At 45.8% G+C, this 12,527-nt stretch overlaps 1 protein-coding gene across 1 annotated transcript in view; it reads left to right on the forward strand.

Moving 5' to 3' along the window:
• The first annotated feature begins 448 nt into the window (after window positions 1–448).
• The window catches only part of MGAT4B (alpha-1,3-mannosyl-glycoprotein 4-beta-N-acetylglucosaminyltransferase B), a 1,389,535-nt gene continuing 1,377,456 nt past the window's right edge, over window positions 449–12,527 (forward strand). Inside the window, exon 1 of the mRNA XM_086931341.1 lies at window positions 449–846. Coding sequence (XP_086787467.1) covers window positions 750–846 — 97 coding nt within the window. The 5' untranslated portion in view covers window positions 449–749. The remainder of the gene's footprint in view (window positions 847–12,527) is intronic.

Genomic DNA, 12,527 nt, shown 5'->3' on the forward strand with positions numbered 1-12,527 from the left:
CGATGTAAGAAGAATAAGCGTCTAAAAAAATCGGAGTTAGAATCATCGGGAAAATCAGTGACTGACACACAATACAATGAAACCAGTAGCGTAGCAAGAAGGCCATGGGCCCAGGTGCAATCAAGGAAACTGTTCCTTTCACTTTTGTTTGGGTAATATATATATAAAAGTTATCAGTACTCGGGGCCCCAGTGCACTGAACCTGCTGTGCCATTGGTACCCGTAAATGAAACGTAAGCTCATAGATGACGCTATTTCTGCCTGGGATATGAAGTGTTTATACATCGTCTAGTTGAAGAGTATATGGCTCCTTTACATGTTAGCCCTCTAGTTCTTAGTAAAATACTAATTCCGGTCAGTTTAGTGGTCTCCACAGCCGCCCTAATGAAGCACAAACTGCGCATGCGTGTAGTTCTCGAAGCCTGAGACTTGCGCTTGCTCCTCCTCTGCACTCTGCGACGTTTGTGTGCTGGGCGCGTGCGTGTGGGCAGGGACTCTGGGCTCGAGCTCGAGCTCGCAGGGGCAGTTGGATGCGCGCGACTGAGACGGCCTGAGTGCACGCGCGAAGGGCGGTCGCGAGCTTGGTTTGACCTAATACGTTCTGTAGACCGCTTGCTCATGTCAGACCCCCAAACAGTGGGTGCCAGAGAACGCACCCGACAAAAATAATCCCAAGCTAGTTCCCCCGAAGGCGCGGGGGTCGGAACGCGCCCCCCCGGACATGCAGCCCCCGCCGCCGGGCGGAGGAGATGAGGCTTCGCAATGGCACCTTCCTGACGCTGCTGCTGGCTCTGTGCGCCTTCGTCTCTCTGTCTTGGTACACGGCCTTCAGCGGCGGCCCCAAGGGTGAGTACCCGGCTGGCGGAGGGACTAGGTAGCCCAGGGGTGAATGAGGACACAGCGATGAAGACTGAGGATGCGGAGAAAACTGAGTACTGGTGGAATGAGATTTGGAAGGAGAGGTTGTCATAAATGTTACTGTACCTGCCCATCATCGCTGTACCAAGAATCTCCTGCCCCGGGGTTAGCTCTTAGTGGTTAACTAACTTAACGGGATACCTGTTTCCTCCCAGGATCCCCCTTTCGTTGCACCTTACCTGACCTCCTGTGAGTGTATTTCCTTGGGGAAGTGTTATCTTTTATCCATTTTCCTCGAGGTGTAGCATTACTGCCTGGCATGTTACCAACCTCCCCTCAAATTGTTTTCGTACCTGGCCTTTCCTAACACCGCACCTTTATACAGTGATCCACCAACCCTCTGTCCATCTTCCCTGAAATGTGTCCATACTGCCTAAAGTGTTAGTGTCCATACATCAACTCTGTGGTATGTCCTTCCTCCCTAGAGTGCTCCGTGGGCGTGGGTCTTACTGAACTCTTTCATTGAGTTCACACGTCTCCGTCTCCCTCCCTGGGGTGATCAACATCACTCCTTAGCTGACAAGTTTGGTCCTAGTGTTTTCCTGTTCTTATCGTTCACTTTTTCATTTCATCTGTTCCTATACTCTGTTTACTTGTAACTTGTGGTCTCCGTCTCTGATCTTTTTAAGTTTGTTTCCCTCTGCTCCACATGTTTGCATGCATCCTTTGACCCACCCTGTGTGAACTATTCTGTTCAGGCCTTTCATTCTCTCTTTCTGGCACAGCACCTCTCGTGCCCCATAGGCGGGCGACCAGGGCTACTTGGCAGTGCCCTCTTATTCAACCCTTGCTCTTCACAAGAATCTTAGTTCCGCCTAATAATCTCTGTTACTCTTATATGGTAACACTGTCCACCATTCAACACATATACCTTTTAATTCTTTACTCTGCGGAACCCTAAGCAGTTGCCACAATTACCCTTTCCTTTTGCAGTATTCATTTCTTGGAAGATCGGCGCACCGGTCATTTTTCTAGTTATTAGAGTCTTTACTTCTGATAGCATATAGATAGTCAGTAGGTGGCAAACATTTACCAGGGTTATTACCATTTGCCAACACTTAGATTCAACACCTTTCTGTTAAAAAAAAGTGGTTTTCAAGCTGCCTTTATTTTGAAAGTGAACAGGATAAAATTATGCTCTAATTTGATCAATACTAAGGCCGCCTGCATCAGCACAGCAGGTACCAGTTTTGTTATTGAAGTTACATTTCCCACATCTGAGTGTCCGGTTTTATTTATCGATCCTAAACTTGCATGGTTCCATCACTAAGCTGTGTTATTTGTTCAGCTGGATACATTTTCATCCCTTTGTCTTGAGTAAATAAAACTATGAAAAAAAGATCAATTTTATAGTTGGCCTTTTACAAGTAGCATAACATGTTTTTATACAAGACTGTATTTCAAACTGGCAATTGCATTTCAAGCCTCTCAGACCCCCATCATGTTAAGAGTATGATTCTTACGGCTTTGATTTTCTGAATAACCCCAGTTTTGCATTTTTTTTTAAATTAATGTCGTTTGGTAGTAAACTCAAACCCGAAGATGTTCCAGAAGCGCTACAAAGCAATACGTCCTAAGAGTGCACACACAAAATGATTATTAATGTGAGTCCATCCCTTGTTTTTTTATGCAGCCAGAGTTCTGTCAGCACCACATCGGATGCTGATTTAAAGAACACCATCAGCTTAAATTTAATGTCAGTGCTTGAGATGACTTTCTTGTAATGGACTGTAATTGACTATGCCCTTTGTAAGACCTGCAAAATGTGCACCCTGTACCGGTAGAAAGCAGCTGTGCATGACAATTACCGGTTTGTCACTGGGAATAAAACTTCGAGTGAACGTTAGATTTATTTTCAGGATGTCCTATATTGAAGACATACTTGTACATACTGCTACTTGATTTAAACAAAGAAGAACTTTGTTGGGCACGGGTCTCTCCGGAGCTCAGATTCACTCTTAGACCTGCTGGCCTTTTAAAGATTTTGTACTATGGCCAGTTTTACTCTGGCGTGTATTAGACTTGCAAATCAATCATTCCTGCTCTCTATAGCATTACCCACATGTTACGCGCAAAGGCAACCGTAAACAGCTTATTTCTGAAAGGTGTTTTCATACTCTACCATACTCTGTTTTGCTTACCACCTTCAGCTTTCAATTTTATGAAGAATTATATTTATGATTGGTTAGAACATAATTAGTTATCGATCATGACTTGCATACATGACTTTCTTTCATATCAATTGAGATTACAATCTATAGTTATCTGGGGGTTCACGACATCTCTAATTTCTTTAGAGTGGCTGCACATCCTATAATCTACTTTTAAACAGTTTATCCTCCTTTCTGACATCTGCACTTGCCACTCCTTGTCCTCTTTAGCACTGCTTCCCCTCTCTTAATTTTTCTTGGTCTAATTTGCTACAGCTACACTACTTTTCCTCCTCCCCTTCAAATTTCTTCTTGCCTAGCTGCCATTTTTTAAAGCAGTTCCTTAGTGCAAGTTCTATGCACTCCGTAAATCATGTGTAATCATTGCAGGTCTCTCTGTTCCTCGCCCACTTGAAGAGTTTTTCTCATTTGATAGCTCCCACAATTGTACCCCTGTTGTGTTATCTGGTCTGGTTTTACTGTATATAAATTTTTTATAATTTATTTGCATTGTTTTCATTTATATATGCATTGATGTTCGTGTAATGCTTAATTGTCAATTGTTCTCTGTTGTAAAGCACAGCAACATAGAGGTGGCATTTTTGCACCGTATATTGTTTTGCACATTAAATGAATTGTTGTGGTTTAAGAGTGCTATACTCTTTTCCTTTTGTTCCATTACAATCTGGCTGGTTTGAGCGGCTTGGAGAAGAAATGCGGAATTAGCCGCAAAACTAGCTACTCAGTTTATAAAAAAAATGTCTGGTATTAGTGTCTTAGTATATTAGTCTGTTAGTTATCCCACATCCAGTTTCTGATGTGCTGATTATTTATTTAGGTTGGTAGTGTCATCAGATTGATCTCCAGTGGTCTCTGAGAAAAGTTGAATTGCATATGCAAGCTTGGTAGCCTATTCTAATGCAGTAATAGGTCAGTGTTGAATACCAGTAAGGCATGGTTTTAGCACATTACAGGTCTAATTACACAAAAGTAGAACACATCTAGCTCTAGTTTAACTCTGCTTGTTTTTGAGAGATGCTGGTGAGATTGTTTAACATTTTTGTGTAGCATCGCCAACATGCCACTTGAAAGGCCACTTCACAGCTCAGTTTTGACATGAGAGATGTATTCTTGACGGCTTGGCTCCATCTTACTAATGCTCTGGTGAACCCCTCCTGCTTCCTTAACTGACTCATCTTGAGGAAGTCGTCGCTTTGTACAGCATTAGTCTCCAGTGAAGAGGCTTTTCTCGTGGTGTAATCCCATTATAATCACCTTTCAGTGCTTCTCCATTTAACAAGCTTCTGAAAGTGATTCTTGCTCAACCGGGGGCCTTACCACAACCAGGGTGCATTGCCTCTGTATGCCCCACCACTGTCTTAACATGGTGCTCTGGGTGTAAATCTGTGCAGTGCACCCTGTTGTGTGAATGCACTGTTCACAGTGCAGACATTATGAACTCGTGCCTGCACTCTGAACAGCACATTAGTTAAAAGCAGCCCAGCTGTTTGAAGCCACCTTTCACTGCAGGTAGTGGCCTGACCTTGTTTCCCAAGGGGTTTGGGGGTATTGCCTCCCCTGCTTGCTGATGCAGTGAGAGACTGCACAATCCAAGAAGAGGGGGGTCTAGGATACCCTCTTATCCCCCTTCCATGAAAGGCCTTGAGGGTGCGCCTGGACTGCTCGCCACCTTGTAATCAGTCACTCTTCCACATGAGAGTTTCTTTGTCACTGCGTAAGCATCTGTATTACAACAGTGATGCAGTGTCATAGGGTTCCCTTCTTCGCATATGGCCTCACCTCCATGTAAATAAGGGAACAACCCTTTCGGATCTCACAGGTGCCCATCCTTGCTCTGGCACTATTCATATCACCAGGGGCGTAACACAAGCTCCAGGAGGCCCCCTCAGCACTGCACTTCGGCGGGGGAGATCCTGATAGAGTGCCGAGGGGGGCCCTCCCTGTACCTTGCAGGTGGGCCCCCTCCATTATCGTTATGCCACTGCATATCACGGGGCCCGGAGTGAGGGTAGGATCAAAGCAAGTCGCTCTGTAGACCTACCATCAAAGCAGGGCTCTGCCATCCCCGTCCGCCTTTAGTCCTACATTATTGGGGTCTTTTACCTCGGGCTCCTCTGATCGGGGGAACTTAACCGCATCTGGTAACCAACTGGTAATTCCCAACCAGTATTGCTTTAGTGCCAGAGTACCTATGTAGTTTCCTTGATCCTGATTAGGTGCCATCTGACCCCTTAGGGGCTACAAAGCACAAAACATGTCGACCCTATGCACCACATCAGCCCTATAGGATCATTATATCCAGTTAGGGCCCAGTCCTTTAGTTAGGCTAGTTTTCCTTGATAATAAATACATTTGTTAGGGTAACCCTAGACCTATTTTATCCTTCACACTCACTGCACTACCTAGCTCACACACCTGCACTCACCCAACGGCGGGCATTGCAAATTTCAAGGCCAGACAAATGGTTTCCTTGCTAATTGATTTCTTCAGCAGCTAATTCTACTGCACAATATCTTCATACAGTGAATCAAAATCACAAGCGAAAACAATATATATCATACAGAATACCAATCATGAGTGCAAAGTCGTGCAAAGAACTAGAACAGAAACAGGTGTATATAGAAAAATATTCACTTTTTATCTTGAAAAATCTAATAAGGGTACTTAAAAATACAAACAATGTGACAAGAAGGTAGCAGTATAAAACTAAAGCCTTCACTGTAACAATTGTCATCACTTTTCTTCTTAGTGAAGATTGAAACAAATTTCAGAAGAAAAAGCGTAGGTCGACGTTTCGGTCTCTACTTTTTTATTGATGAGACCATCTTCAGGACTGACAAGTATTATAGTTGTTGACCCCTATTGTAATGTAGAACAAAAGTAATTACTCTTTATTCTAACATATATTGTACACATATGAATAATTAAACTATATCACCCGTAAAGTTTAGCACAAATACATGATTGTTTGAATTAAAAAAAACTTTCTTTAAGAATCTCTTGCATTTTCATCTTTAATGTATCATCTATTTACTTAATTCAAGGTGTTCAGACACTTATTTTCAACATAGTGTGAACAACTGTATACATATATACACTCAAACCTCTATTGGTTATATTTAATCATACCCATGTCAGCTGCCAGACGTTGTTGCTGCATTGGTGTATTTACCTTTTTTACATGAAGTAGTTTAATAATCCTTCATCTTTATATCATAGGATCACACTAGTCATTGGCCTAGTGAGAATCTCTCTTTCTGGGCAAATTGCACCCACCTAGCTTAATTCATGATGCCGCTCATTTCATATTAACTTTGAAGTGGTGTCTATAGTCAAGGCAATTCGAAATGAATCATTAGAGTTATTTCAAGCTCAAAGTTCTCTCACATAGACATACCTGAATACAAAAAGTCGTGTGACTCGAATAAATGTCTTCTAAGATTTGTGACCTGACATGTATTAATCTATATTGCATTGAACAAAGGAGAAAAGGAAACAGGTCTATTTACGGCTAACTGGGTATTGCATCCAATCTATAATGTACTGATATGCAGAGCGTTTTTACCTTGATCTAGCCAAGAGACATGTATTCAGTGTCTCTTATGTACGGTTAAAATATTAAACAGAAATCGAGGGACCATGGAATAAGATGGTGCCGCCTACAATCTGTAGAGATTTACAGTGTACCTGGAACTGCTTAGTTTCGTATATTCATTTTTACGAAATATTCATTGTATTGTTCATTAATTACATGATTTATATTAATAAAATTATAGATTTTTATGTGTTTAGTGTTATTGCTATGCAGTAACATTGTTTTATTGTATGCAGAATTTTAATCATTTAATTGCAATAACTGGTTTTATACTGTGGACTCTGAACTGTGATTCGTGCCGTACAATTTTGTGAAATAATCTGTTTTATGGACTAGTTGTATAAGTAATAAATTGTACGAAGATATGCTTTTTTAACAAATAAATGTCTTTGTTTTTTTTGATTACATGTGAAAAGAGTTGCTTTGTGTTCACCCATTGATGCATCTTATTTGTTAGTGGTCTAGTGTTAGATTGTCTTCAGATACAGCGGATTTATTAGTATATTTTCTGATGAGGGAAAATATAGAATAATCTATCTCATGTTTAACATTACAGGTTTTTGAAAAGTACCCAAGGTTTAGTATAGGGAAGGTGATGCCAATCTAAAGCTGACTGGAGTTGAGAGGCATGGATGTAGAATTCCGTCCTGGAAAACACCAACTCCCTCTATGAGCTGTTTGATTATATAGGGTAGCCCTCAATACTCTAGGTTGCACCAAACAAATTGAAGCCGCTGTTTTTGGATTTGGAGAATAGTTTTTTCTAGGGTTCCATAGAGGCAGATTAGGGGCTATGGAGTCGGGGCAGATAATCCATTTAATTTTTTTTTTTTTTTATTGATAGATCACATAGAAATCGCAGAGCTCTGTTCCCCAGAGACAACTGCCAACCTTTTGAATGTACAAAACGCATTGCAATCCATCATGTCTTTTACATCAAAAAAGTATAAAATGAATGCAATTAACCACCCCCCCCCCCCCCCCCCCCCCAACCCTCTCCCCGGCACGGTTCCATATAATGTCAACAATCTGTGTACACATAGCCACTGGCACAGCACGCTCAAATATCCTGTACTGGATCCTGTTCTGGCGGAGCCTCAAGCCAGATGCCCCTGAAATCAGCCAGTTTCCAGATTTTATAATGTTTCCGAGGGCAACCCCGGGCAAGAAATATGGGCTTCTCCAGCCCCATACATAAATCGAGCCCCCTCTTCACGCCACCAACATCGGAGCCCTCGGGTCCTTCCATGCCTGCGCTATATCTCTTTTGGCAAATTGTGAGTCCCAGTAACAACAAATGCCTCTTGTAGAGGTTTCCCCCCACTCCATCCAACACATGCAGCAGTCCCAGGCGCGGCGTGCGGGGGAGCACCCATCCAAGGACCTCATCTAGGCCATTCCAAACCCCATTCCAGAACCTGTCCAAGTGGCCACAACTCCACACTGTGTGAAAGAAAGTACCCTCCTCACATCAAACAACAACAACCCTATGCACACACATATACAGTACAAGTAACAATATATCGTAGGATTCACGCGGAGTAACAACAAGGTAAAGTAGCAGAAAGACGAATAAGTCTTGTGTATGTGAAGGTCTTCAATTCTTTAATTTCATCATAGTGAAACAGCAGCCAGCCGACACGTGTTTCATCGCTCACGCGATTCTTCAGGGCTCTGAAGCTACTGAAATTTGCTGAGGTGGTCGCTCTGCCGGTGATACTTCCGACCCGGTAGGGCCCTTGACCAACGTGTATCAAGTCCACAAAATATATATATGTATATATGGTCAGTCACCTCCAATAATATGATGTAAAAGAGGGAATAATGTATAAGAAACTGGGATGTCGCAGGCAGTCGAATTCGGACTTTACACCTAGTTCGTGGGTCCGATATTCAAATACGGGCACTCTCCTGAAGTGGCCAATGAGGCGCCAGTAGATTAAGCCGCGTAGTGCGCAGCAGAATCAAACATCCCGGGTCTGTGTTCCTGGTCTCGGACTTGATACACGTTGGTCAAGGGCCCTAACGGGTCGGAAGTATCACTGGCAGAGCGACCACCTCAGCAAATTTCAGTAGCTTTAGAGCCCTGAAGAATCGCGTGAGCGATGAAACACGTGTCGGCTGGCTGCTGTTTCACTATGATGAAATTAAAGAATTGAAGACCTTCACATACACAAGACTTCTTCGTCTTTCTGCTACTTTACCTTCTTGTTACTCCGTGTGAATCCTACGATATATTGTTACTTGTACTGTATATGTGTGTGCATAGGGTTGTTGTTTTTTGTTTAGGGTCTCCCCAGCTTGCTGGATAGACTAATGAATGGTTTCATAGGTTTTCCATTCACCCAGTTGCACCACCCAATAACTTAATCTGTTGTAGACACATGCGCTTATACTCATAGCAGTGCGCCCAATCTTCTGAAACCTCTAAACCTTTTGCTTACCCTCCTCACATCCACATCTAGTACAGATCGGGGATGCAATAAGGCCCGCCTGCCATAACCTCCGCCGAGTGAAATATACCCTGTGCAAGTATTTAAATTGGATCAGCCTAAGGCGGACAGAGATGGCCGCTCCTCTGGGACCTGCCAGTGCCTCATTCCAGTCCTCCTCTTCTAACGCCCCACATCAGCCTCCCAGGTCCCCTTTAGTTTCTGCAAATCGGAGGAGCAATGTATAATCAGGGATTGATATATTCGGAATCTTTTTTTTGGTCTCCATGTCCCCCATAAACACCCGAGCCTCCAGCAGACTAAATTAAGGAAGAGAAGTCAATCCCTCTATATACGGGGTAATGGCATGTCGGAATTGTAAATAGCGGAAGAACTGAGTGCGGGGCATATGGTATTCTGCACTCAAGTCCTGGAACGACTTGAGCGACGTCCCCGCCATGACATCTCCCAGTCTAGAGATTCCGATATCATCCCACCCCGCAAAGTCCTGAAGGGCTGCCAGGTCGGGGAAGCAGCCATTTCGTCAGAGAGGAGTTTCTTCAGTCAAGGTCTGCCACCACCCCTTTCGCCGCAGGGCTTGTCTCCAGACATCGAATACTACCTGCGTCACTGACGGCAGTGCCCTACGCCTTTGCGTCGCATATAGCAACGTATGGAGCGTGTGGGGCTCCATAAGGAACCGTTCCAGCGCATAGGCCGGGTCCCCCCTGTCTCCATACCACCATTCATTTGATACGAGGAGATGCGAGGCTTGGTAATATGCGTGAACATCAGAGGTCGACAAACCCCCACCATATGTCGATCGGAAGCATGTGCGAAGCGCCACTTGGATCGCACCATCCACCCATAGGAATTGTCCCAGAGTCGAGTCTACTTGCTTAAACCATGTGGATGAGATAGGATAGGGATGATTTTGCAACTGATAAAGCAGTCTAGGCAGGGCCACTATTTTAAAGATAGCCGATCTACCATAGATTGTCAGTGGCATGCAGGACCATACTTTGATATCCGCCCGGGTGCGCTCCAAAACTGGCGCCACATTGCGCTCCCAGGATACAGCAGGGATCTCAGACAGGAACACCCCAAGGTATTTAATGCCTCCTACTGCGATCTGAAGGGCCGATGCCCAGTCTCCGACCCAGAGGGTAGACTTGCGCGGGTTAACATATAGGCCCGACATCTCGCCGAAAATTAGTAAGATACGCATAAGACGGGGGCCCGACCTGTTAAGGTCCGTTAAGAAGAAGAGGACATCGTCTGCATAGAGCGCGATTCTGTCTGACAGACCGCGCTCCCACTCAAACCCCCGCATCTGCGCATCCACCCGGACCCACAGTGCTAACGGCTCCATGGCCACGGCGAATAAGTAGGGCGAGAGGAAGCAGCCCTGCCTGTTCTCCCTCCGAATAGCAAAGCTTGGGGACGACACCCCCGCGACTCGAACTGAGGCCGTTGGATCTGTGTACAGCAACCGCACATAGGACACAAAAACGGGTCCCAGATTCAGTCGGGCAGGTATATCCAGCTAAGTGAATCAAACGCCCTGTCCATGTCGGCCAGGAAAAGTGCCGCCCGCTCCCCAGTGGAGCGAATCGCCGCCACCGCAACATGAGCCCGCCTAATGTTATGCCACGTCGCCTGTCGGGGCATGAAGCCAGCCTGGTCCGGGTGTATGAGATCAGTAATATATGGCAGCAACCGATTGGCCAACGCCTTGGCCAAAACCTTGGCCTCCACGTTCAAAAGGGAGATCGGACGGTACAAAGCATGTTGTTCCGGGGGCCGACCAGGTTTGTGAAATACCACAACCTCAGCTTGTCTCCAATCCGTGGGTAGGCAACCACACTCCCTAGCCTCCTCCACCACCGCTCTATAGTGGGCCCCTAGTTGTAGGTGGAATTTCTTAAAGAACTCGCTGGGAAAGCCGCTAGGGCCTGGGGCCTTACCAGTGTTCAACTCCTTCAAAGCAGTACCCAAAATGTCAGTGGGAGATCGAGGCGGTCCCGAGCCTCATCCGAGACTGCTCGCGGCAGCAGATCGGCTATAAATTTGTCAACCAACTTAGCGGAGATGCATTCACCTGGGGCATATAGATCAGCATAGTATTTTGCAAAGCTCTCCGTCAGCGCCCTAGATTCTGTGATCGGGGATCCAGAGCCATCTACAACCCTCGGGAGTGTCTGCGCCTGAGTCAGGCCCTGTCACATTCTATGGAGCATTGTCCCTGATTTATCGCCCCATTGGTATATACGGCTGCGGGTCGCCATCCACATCTGACGTGCCTCATCCAATAATAATGAGGCGTAAGACTGTTGAGCAAACAACAACTGCCCCACCGTCTGGCCTCCACCCTCCAGACCGCTGCGCCTCTCCAGGTCCCTGATCTCTGCCTCGGGCCGATCGAGGTCCTTCCTACGCTTCCTCTTAGTCGCCGCTGCACACCAAGCGATGTCTATGCCCCTCAATGTGGGCTTCATGGCCTCCCATAAAGTTGTCTTGTGCGCCACCGTCCCCACATTCTCAGCCAAATAAGGGTAATGGCCTCCCTCATGTGTATTTGATAGTCTACCAGTTGCAGGTGCCATACGGAGAGGCGCCACCGAAATGGCTGTCGCCACCGGTCCAGGCAATAGTAACGGTCGTTGGGGAATGATTCGACAGCCCACGTGGCAGTATATCCGCGACTCTACCCTGCCCTGAGTCGCCGTAGGGACAAATATATAATCCAGTCTAGAGAAGGATTTATGGACTGCAGAAAGAAAGGTATTTTCACGCCTTGAACCATGGACGTGTCTCCAGGTGTCCACCCAGCCCAGGTTCCTGATCATATCACTCAACTTTGTACCACCGGCTGCCCCTGTCTTAGCCCCCCTCCCCCCTGCCCCACCCCCCAGGCCGGTACCTATCTCGTGCACTGTCTACCACATCATTCCAGTCACCACCCACTGCTGCCAGGACATCTGGGATATCTGCCCACACCGCAATTATCTTTTCCACCAGGGGCCACTGTAACGGGGGCGGGGCGTAGACGCAACCAAACACAACCGGCTCCCTGGACAAATATGTATCGACCATGCACATCCACCCATTGAGTGGTATGGACGTATGGAACCCTACGATGTATAAGAATGGCCACCCCTCTGGAGCCCCTAGCAAAGCCAGCATGAAAGACCTGGGTATAACCATGTAATTGGAGGCTGAGGGTTTTGTTACCTAAAAGATGTGTCTCCTGTAGCATTACTACATCCGCCCCCGCTCGCTTGGCCTGCTTCAAGACCGCCCGCTTAATCTTGTCCAATACTCCCCTCACATTGCAACTGAGGACACAAAGTGTGCCTCTGGGCCCAGTGGCCCCATCATCCGGGCCAGACATCAACAACCTCTCGTATC

The sequence above is a fragment of the Lissotriton vulgaris genome, chromosome 7 (assembly GCF_964263255.1).
Source record: "Lissotriton vulgaris chromosome 7, aLisVul1.2, whole genome shotgun sequence".
NCBI classification, from domain to species: Eukaryota; Metazoa; Chordata; class Amphibia; order Caudata; family Salamandridae; genus Lissotriton; species Lissotriton vulgaris.